Source organism: Watersipora subatra, chromosome 7, assembly GCF_963576615.1.
Source record: "Watersipora subatra chromosome 7, tzWatSuba1.1, whole genome shotgun sequence".
Classification (NCBI taxonomy): Eukaryota; Metazoa; Bryozoa; class Gymnolaemata; order Cheilostomatida; family Watersiporidae; genus Watersipora; species Watersipora subatra.
This window is the reverse complement of record NC_088714.1, coordinates 45,417,286-45,427,562: the sequence shown is the minus strand read 5'-3', so window position 1 is coordinate 45,427,562 and position 10,277 is coordinate 45,417,286. Positions and strand designations below refer to the sequence as shown.

At 33.7% G+C, this 10,277-nt stretch overlaps 1 protein-coding gene across 3 annotated transcripts in view; it reads left to right on the top strand.

Moving 5' to 3' along the window:
* The first annotated feature begins 5,023 nt into the window (after positions 1-5,023).
* LOC137399882 (uncharacterized) overlaps positions 5,024-10,277 on the top strand; it is a 45,069-nt gene continuing 39,815 nt past the window's right edge. The window contains exons 1-4 of one of the 3 annotated variants that reach the window (XM_068086138.1): positions 5,024-5,268; positions 5,567-5,787; positions 7,620-7,774; positions 8,163-8,311. In XM_068086138.1, coding sequence (XP_067942239.1) covers positions 5,265-5,268; positions 5,567-5,787; positions 7,620-7,774; positions 8,163-8,311 — 529 coding nt within the window. In that variant the 5' untranslated portion in view covers positions 5,024-5,264. The remainder of the gene's footprint in view (positions 5,269-5,566; positions 5,788-7,619; positions 7,775-8,162; positions 8,312-10,277) is intronic. The other 2 variants (XM_068086139.1, XM_068086140.1) reach the window with 2 other exon arrangements.

Sequence of the window (10,277 nt, the reverse complement as noted above, 5' to 3'; positions counted from 1 at the left end):
CGAATTTGATAATAGTGCACAAAATTATTGAAATAAAAACACCAATATCAAAGATTTTCATCAAACGTGAACGCCGCAAATGTAAAAAACTGTTGGGTACCAGAAGTAAATATTGATTTTGAGAAAAGCAAGAGCCATGAGTAGTCAGAGAGAACTTAAAGCTTAAAACCAATATTGGTCCTGAGAGAACCTAATAATGTATCAAAAGATAAAAGACTTTAATTTACTTTAATTTCTGATTAATTATGAATCTACACTTGGCAACACTTGAAAGCAATTAGAAATAATTCTACTTTGAGAAATGTTTAACACAGAACAGATCTGTAATTTGGTAGACTTCAAAATCACCAACAAAGCCGCCCATTCAGATTTCAAATTAGACAGGTCCTACCTTTTACAAAGATTACCTAATAGCCCTCAATTGAAATCTTTTAATATTTAGTAGAATTGTCTTCAATTCTTTTTTACACCCTTCAAAGACATTGGTTAAACAGGTGCTAAACCAAAAGACCAGATGTATTTCTGCACAACATTTAAAGACTAATGTTCTACAAATAGGTATCACTGATACGGGAATTTGCAAGATGTTTAACTTGATATACATCAATATATCAGGGCAATCTTGTCACCACTTCCAATAGAAGAGTATACAAACTAGAGAACCTGATATGCATGTAGTAACACACGTAAACATGAATGATTGAAAAATAACAAGAGAGTAAAGGGGTGAAGGGGAGGAGAGGGAGCGAAATAATGTTGAAAAATTGGTGCAAAAAAGTACTTTCAAAAGGCCATGGTGAGTAACTATGGAGACTGGCTAGCCATGGTGAGTAGCAATGGAGACTATAGCTAACCAAAGTTTGTATTAGGAAACATGCTAACTGCTAGCTCTGCAAAAAAATTTGAAAGTTTGGTTGGACTAATATGATAACCTTGCAATAATCTTTATGATGTCTATACCCTCTGTTACTTCTGAGCTTCTATGCAACTGGCAGAAACTTGAACATAAATATTGCTACAGCTTCGACTAAGTTGATCATGCAGTTTGCGTTTTTGGCTGCACATTGTTTTGTCAGAAGCCCAGATAAATACATAACTGGCAAAAAATTACTCACAAAAATTGGTTTACCTAACTTACTTGGATAGTCTAACCTACTTTAAGCTACTGCTTTTCTCGCATGCATGATGGCTGCCATCTGTCTCATTTTCTGACTTCTTGACACTTTTCCAGTTCAAACTAAGATCCAAATGACAGACGGCACACTATTATTTTTTAATGCAACCACTATGAAAATGGTCTTTAGTACTACTATTATAGGCACTATTATCTTGACTGGCCAGTCACTGGCCAGTTGCTAGCAAATGACTGGTAAGTGACTGGTAAGTGACTGGCTTTGTAGAAAATGCTAATCATAATTTTCTTAGCAATGAACTATAGCAATAAAATAAGGATGACAATAATTATTAGTAATAACAAAAGAATGCTAACTGCAATTGCTTGAGCAATGCAATCATATGATGGCAATAAAATATATATGACAAAGTGTCTCGAGAGTTCAAGCTTTAAATTCGGCATTTTGATAATCATTTTGTTTTAGATAAATACCCTGGAATATGGTATATCTTATACACTCAGAAAGTCGCCAGTTCTGTGTTTATCTGATGTCCCATTTTAAGAGTAGCTAAAGTCAGTGTACCCTATTTACTTAACTACATAGAAGAAACTCAATACAGAATTGCACTTGTAGATTAATAGCTCAGTGAACATGGAACATGAAACCCTGATTATGGTCGTGAAGGAAAGAAGTTATTCAAATGTTATTTTAAGCAAAAAAATGAATAGAACTGGGTGGAGTGTGTTTTTCCATAAAACCAGATGTTATTTTTTATTGATCATACCTTGTCAATACAATTGTCTGCATAGCCAGAAAATAATCAAAATATTAGCCCTATTGTTTTTGCTCAAAACACCATTGATGTTTGCTAGTGAGTGCATTCTTATTAAAACCCATGACTTATATTTGACCTTTTAGAATGTGGCTGGCAGTTGTTGACAATGATGCTATTAACTTGTTCATCGACTCCACCCAAAGACTACAATGCAGTACAAACTACTGTACAAATTCACATACTTTGGTGTGGTAGCTGATGCAGCAGTGAATGACAGCAATTGTGTTTGGATTAGCAGCGTTTATCATAATTAGCTTGAAGTTTGTCTGTGAGTAAATAAAAAAAACATGCAAGTTGTTTTACCATTGTACTAAACAGTCTGCAATAAAAATAATTGATAAATGTAGCATGATTTCAAGTTGCAGCATTTATAATAAAATTTGGTGTTTAGGGCAAAATTATTTTGCTTTGCTTGCATTTTGCCTTTTTCTGCTGCAGCTTCTCTTACTTACTAGCCAGTTTACATTAGCATGTACTCATCACAATGGTTGTAATAAATGCATGATGATAATATATGTCATAGTGTAATAAAGGTATCATTATAATATACATGTATATCACAGTGTAATAAAGGTCTCATTATAATATATATCACAATGTAGTAAAGGTATCATGATAATATATATCACAGGTAATAAAGGTATCATGATAATATTTGATGTATCCCTCTTACAGTCGGTCGTTTCGACAATGACTGTCTCATGGTTTAGGCTTTATCACTGACTTCCATGCAGCTCTGTCTTCTGCTTTCTCTTGCAATCTGCATAACAAATCTCACAGTATAATAAAAGTATCATGATAATAAGTGTCATTATGTAATAAAGTTATCATTGATTAAACGTGAATTTTTGAAAAATTAATATAATTCTAATTTGATATAAAACATTTGCACTTATTTTAAGATGTCTATGCATTTATTAATAAGTTAAGAGACAAATTGAAAGACTTTTGTCAAAGCAATCAAAGCTAAATCAGTTCTAAAATTGGCCTTTTTTGTAGCTTCGCTTGTTGGAATCAGTTTGCTCGCCATTCGCGTTGCGATGAAAGAAACTTTAAAGTTATACCGGAACCTACTAGCGCTGACTTAGTCACAAGTACTACAACTGTGAATGTAAATAGGATTGCAATATTTACATTTCTGCTTACTGTTAGAAATATTTAGAAACATGAATAATGTTTATTGAAAAGGATTGAGTTTCTTTAGACACGTTCATCTTCTTCCTAAATTATGACAAAAGATTTGCTAATGTTTACACATACCGACTTTGACCATTTACGTAACCCTTATTATAAATGCAAATATATTCTTAGCGTTCAAGCAAAGCTTGTGACAGGCACACATATTCACCTACGGTATTGAAGTAGTGCATGTGATAAATATAGATATTTACCTACAATGTTCGAGTAACGCTTCTGACACCAGATATGCACATGCAAATATTCACCTACAACGTTCAAACGCACAAAAATATATATTTTCAGTGTGGTTCAGGCTTACACATCACTGGTGTAAAAAGTGTGTGTTAGTCAGATAGGACTTATTCTTACAAGATTATAAATGAGTGCCAAAGAGGTATTTAACAATCAATAACTTGCCTTGGCGTAAACACACAGATGTAAACTTCTGTTAATTAATGAAATGAGTATAGAATTTTTTGAGTTATGCCCATGGCTACAGAATAAGTTGTAAACAAACTACACACATGCAAAAAGTACATAGATGCTACAAGATGCTACATCAAATAATGATCATCTCAACCTTATGACTTTTTCCTATTCTTTGGTCGAATATAACTTAAGGAGGTAATCCTGGCTTTGACAGTATTGTCATGCTTGCTTATTTAAACTTCAGCATCTCTTATGTACCACAGCCAATAAGATATTGTAGCCGTTGGACATTAAATACCGAGTTAAGGCTTTTGGCTTTTCTTTAATGAAGTGTTACAGAGATTTATCTTCTTGATCAATAAATGCCAATCATGTACCCGAAGCATTTAGCAAACACCATTATTATTATTATTATTATTTTACAATTTCACAGATATGATATTAAAATTCAAACATGATATAAAGACTTCACCCTCATACCACTCATTGCCAAGAAGTCATAACTGTAGTATTCATTCTATAACTGTAGTATTTGAGCTATAACTCTAGTATCAAATCTACAACCGTAGTATCTAACCTATAGCTGTAGGTCTTCAATTTATAACTGTAGTACTTACATGTAATATACAGTTGTAGAGTCTAATCCGTAACTCTATGATTCATTCTATAGCTGCAGTATTTAATCTCTAAACTATAATCTAATCTATGACATATCTAGTTCATACGCAATGAAATAGAATAAACTGCCACGCCATGCTTGCAACACATTATTCATAGCATTGATGTTAAGCTGCATCGTAACAGATCTACCCTTTTGCTTAAGTGTCTAACATATTCTTTTCCCCATGAATAAATGAAGCAGCAGATAAGTTAGCTCGATAGATCTATTTAGGAAACTCCTTCATTTATCTCTTGTTGGACACATTCAACTTCTCTGTTTACTCTGTTGAGTTCTTATTATTATAAAGTAGTCTAGAGACATACGCACACGTGACAAGCCAAGGCAATGCCTGACTTTATCTTAACATTGCCTGTTTTTACTCTGCAGTCTCTGTGTTAACCTCAAAAAAGATATTAGCCATAGTGCACACTGTATGTGTACTAATGTCATTATTATTATTATTATTATTATTATTATTTATGACAGAATAATTTTTTGAGAAATAAGTTAAAAAGCAGCAGCCATTTTTCATATTTCCTTCCGTAATGTGCTGACCTTTATATGACTACCTCTACTGCTCCTAGCTAACAGTTAGCCTGAACAACAATCAATTCTATAATAGCATTCAATCACGCGCCAGCTCAGACTCGTTCAGCCTGGTTTGATGTCAACAATGACAATTACGTTATTGGGTGTTTGCTTTATTCTTGAACCAATCCCTGTTCACATATGAATAAAAGATTGCGAAAGTATTATAGAGTGTTGACTTGAGTGCTTAGTCCATTTCTCCTCTTAAAGGCCACCTGGTAAGAGTCAAATTGTTTCCAAAAATAGTTGACACTCTTTAGCAACCGTATATCCTTTTATATTCTAGTTTAACATTTCACAGTAATATTGGAGATTTGTTTCCTTGCTGTACACACAGCTGGATATAGAAAGATCACTTGAACCTTCTCATCCAACCAATCCCTTAGTGTCAGCCAGAGCGTTAACTCAGCTTCTCGGATTTGATTGTTATTTTCTCGTCTGCCAGGACCTTGAAAAAATGGGTAAGTGTACTTATTATTTTGTACTAGTTTTTGTTTGCATAGACACCAATATGGAGTTGATTGATTCAATAAACTATAGATAACTATTAAGTTTTAGCTAGTATAAGCTGGTTAAACAATATTCTGGTAGTACTCTATACATATAAAAACTAAATAAATAGTACATTCTGCAATTCTAAGCTCGTTAATATAGTTCTTGGTTGGTTATTGGAAATTACTTTGTGATGAGTTCAAATTTTGCATTGCAATTTACATGGCACTTCCATAGTCTTTGACTATCAAATGTTTTATTTCCCAGGCTTGAAGAGATGGTTCCTACGTGTGAGGGCTGTTGACCTCTTGCTCTCTGTTCTTACACTGCTTTTCATCACAGGCATCCTAGTAATGAATACACAACTTTCTGCTAAAAACTCTCACAGCCAACTGTCACCAGTTCCTCAAATGGCTAATGTCGAAGGTGTAAATGATGCCCCGCTATCAGGAAGAAGAGTCAGACGCAATGTTGATGATGGAACTTGGGTACTTATTTATAAACAATTTCTAAGCAAATTGCAGACAGACTCACTATGCTATATACAATAACTAGCTGTGCTACTCGGGATTGCCCGGGTAATAAAAAGTCTTTGGACAGAAAATTGATTTGTATTCAACATATAACAGCATTTGCCATTCTAACTTTTATACTACATATCATGAGAGAAATGTTTTGTGTAGTTGAAATAAATTAAGAGAGAAAATAAAACAACTGTAAAGGTTTTCAAACAAATGGAAGTTTAAAAATTCATTACTTGAAAGAAGCGTTTCGTTGAAATAAATTTGAAGGAAAATAAAACTGTAAAAGTGTTTAAACGTAAATGTGAACTTATTAGAGAGTAATGGTTAAATATAGTCTATTTTGATACGATTCCAATAAAAGAATATTTGGTATAAAATTATATGATTTCAGTTTGTTTCAGTGTTGGCGAAAATTAGTGTGCGGAAATATTGTAGGTTATTAGATGTACATAGAGTGGTATAGAAACCCACAGTCATTATCTGATGCAATCACCTCCTAGTAAAAATCATCATCATTAAAAATAGTACCAAAATACCATGTTAACCTTGGTAACTATATAGGTACCTACAGTGACTTTAGTGCATTTTGTGGTTATGATTTGCAAGATAGCACATTAAAATGCACTACTTGGAGAGTTCTTACTTTTGAGACAGGCGTGCAACTTAAATGCTGAATTTAACTTGAATGAATTTAATTTACTAAACACATACATTAGCGAAGGAAGTTTTAGTATGTATTTTAGCAAACTTCAAACATTTAAAAGAAATTTTATCCTTTACTTTATGAAACAAATGGCACTTGTTTCAGCTATGTTAGCTAATCGTGTTCATTATAACGGATACCGGATATACCGGAGAACGGATACGGATAACTCGCCATTGCGAGTTCAGGGATGTGTATCTTTTAATAACATATATAATCGGTACACTAATAGCCAAACTTCAGATTCTGGATAAATTATTGTTGATTTCGTGGGCCGAACAAATTTTCCCTAACGAGAAAAAGACGTAGAAGCTTTGTGTTGCATATATTTAGGTCCCAAAATGTTTCAATATAATTGTTCGCGTGAGAAGAATTGGCCTTGACCTTAGCTGTAGTAACTGAACCTTACGAAAATATATTTCTTAACGGGGCATCATAACGCGTGGGCGCATTGGTAAAATAATCAATGTGCGCTATAGCTATATCTATAGCTAGACACACCTACACACCAACAATGAGAAATATATATATATAGATTTGCTCGTTGATTTTTACTGTGGTGGAAAAGCCATTTTTAAGGACTCTTAAGTTAGTCACTGTATGGGTTTTTGTTGCTCTTAGTTCTCAGGTCATTAGGTCTTTTTTGCTATGTTAGTACTTTTAAAAATATATAACACATAGTTTTAAATCTTAAAATGAATGCAGCCTTTCCTTAATATTATTTCTACTCAAATAGTACTACAAAAATTTAACTTGCAATGGATTTAAAAGAATATTGGCAGTTTGAAATTATTATTTGCTTCAAAGAATTGGCCTGTGGTAAATAAATATTCATGCAATGGCAAAAACATCAGATGGCACATGCCACAACTTGACAAAAGAAATTTAGATTTTATAGCAAATGTTAACAACTTGTGAAGAGGAGTGATAAAACACGAATATAATGCTACCTTGAATGATTAATCAATATTATTGACGCAATTAGGTAGAAAAGATTAAAAACTCTGATAAAGGAATAAGCTTTAAACAACCTTTAGGATAGATTTTGAAACAATGGTGAAACTTTGTGTGAAAGAAAATAACTATTTTTTAGGAGGTACCAGCTGAGGTGTACCCAATCACGCTCGGTGTCCCTGCCAATTGTGAGCAAGCCACCATTCTGTCTGAGTTTCCAAATGGCACTTGTTTCAGCTACTGCACAGCTTCATCATGTGGCAGTGATGCAATGGCCAGCTTAGAAAGTGGAAAGTAAGTACAATAAGTATAAGTAAGGGTAATAGTAGATTTTCCCTAGTTTTAAAAATGAAGGCAGCAAAAGATGAAGTCCTGATTTTTGGCTATACTTGCTGCTACAGCATGTGGCAAATGGTTGACCCGTTATGACTTTCTACAGAGTAAATGTCTGTACATATTCTGGACATTTTTACCTGTTTCCTTAACAATGATTATTCTAGTTATAACATCTACCCATTTGGAAAGTTATTGGAAATATATTTTAAGTTATACACCAACCGAGGCCTGTATCTTTGTGTTAGCATTAAAGATGACAATCTGAAGGCTGCTTGTAAATATTTTGGCAGTAATTAAACTTTAAGTCATTATTCTTTCTATGGACTGCTGTTCAGTATTTATGTAGTTCAGAGCTGGTGTGCACAGCTCGAATCATGCAACTGGGATTTCAGCGAAGTGGTACAGGTGAAATCTCCCGATGGATCAAACAGCATCCCGATGTTACAGCCAGATATGCTGATATTTTTATAGATGGAAGCGGACAGCTGATCTTTGGTTAGTTAAACCTACCAGCCATGCTTTAATTATTTGATTGGATTAAGATTTGAGGGGAGGCAGAGATGAGCACACTTTTCTTAGTAACAGAAAATAAAACAGTAATAATAGTAAAAATTGCAAGAATATTAATAGTAACAATAATTATAGTAATAACAATAGTAAGATAAATATTAACAGAAAAAAATAATAGTATCAGTAGTTGAAGTAGTAATAGTAATAATTGCTAGATGTAGTAAGAAAGGCAGAGGGTGAGGTAAATAACAGAAGACATTTGGAGAACTTACACTACCTTTGAACGTAATCTTGAATTTACACTTACACTCATTTTATTACTTACCCATATAGAGTGGTGTAGAGTTTTCTGTCTACATTCTTCTGTACGTCGAATGTATAATTTCCTCTTTCCAGCTTTTTCGCTACATCCAAGACTCTAACCACACATTCCGTTCCCAACTATTCCCTATAATTTGCCCATTTTCTACTATCAAGCATTGAGAGCTCTGTTTTCAATACTGATTTAAGGTTTCTCATCTTCTGCTCTTGAACTTTTGACCTCTTGACATTCTAATGACTGATTTTAGCTTTTTGCTCTCACTTTATGACAGCTACAGTTACAACTAATTGTAAATTTTTACAGTCAAGCGATGATAGGTAAAGACTATTGACCGACTTTTTTCTTCCCTTTCGGTTTTCGACAGTTATAATAAAACTGTTGAATTTAATCTTTGACCCTCAGTCCTTAGCTGATGGGAGAATCTTACAAAATAGGTTCCATTTATTGTCTATTGATCTTCCTTTACTCTTATTATCTCTGCTTCCTTTTGTTCTCAGTCAAAACTTTCCAGAAAATCCAAAGATATTTACTATGAAATTTTCTTATTTTTTATTTAAAAATAGTTGCTTTCTACTATAACCAGTTATTCTATACTTGCTAAATTTTTCTTAACAATTTTACTTCGTTCCTCCTGGTATCATTATTTAGCAACCACTCCAGTTAGCCAATTTATATTGTGGTAAGCTAATTATTTCAGTGCAATCTTTTTTATGTAGTTTCAGACAACCTTAACTCTCTTAGTGTCACCATCAAGGAAACCGAACTTGATGAACAGCAGCATTGTTGGCTACCTAAAAATAGCCACCAAATTTTTGGTTATGCAGTTGCTTGTTTTTAAGCTGCTCTTGGAATCTCTTTATTGTTATTGATCAATTTTCTTTGGTTCTTGTTCTTAAAGAATTAATATAATTTGTTTCAGTTTTCTTTCTTTTGTCACTTGCGCCAGGTTGATTCCAGCATTGAGCAATTAAGACTCATCCCTTCATTACCTCTTTTAGCATATTCATAGTTGTATTTAAAATACCTGCTCACTATTTCCCAGTGTACTACCATTTCAATTTGGAGCGCTCATGTCCATACTTTAGCCTGGGCATGGCTCTCTTAGGGGTGGGAAGGGAGGAGAAAGAGAGCCTGGGACACATTGTGAAAAAAAGGTAAGATAACTTCTGCAAAACGAGCGACATATGTTACATATGAAGCTTAGAGTGATACTAATGGAAGCGTGTGGATAGATTCAGATCTCACGATGTATTAGATGTGGCACGTTTAAAAGCCTAGCGTCACGGTCACGTAACTTGATCTAGTAAAATGCCCTATGTTTTTGATAAGCTTGGTGGTTATGTAATACCCTGTTTGATAACAAAATGATAAGAACCATAGGTTACTATTCTCTTGCGTTTTCACGTTTGCAGTTTCGTTTCATATACTAATAAAAAAATGGAGCGATTCAAAAATCATCTATCAAAACTAGGCATAGTCACACTGAGACCAGAACAGTCTTAAGCTTTACAACATATTATTGCAGATTTTGACCAATTTATAGTTCTTCCTACGGGCCTCGGAAAGAGTATTTGGTTTCAGATGGCATTGTTTTGCAGTGGTAGATCCGAGTTGTTCATAATAACTGTC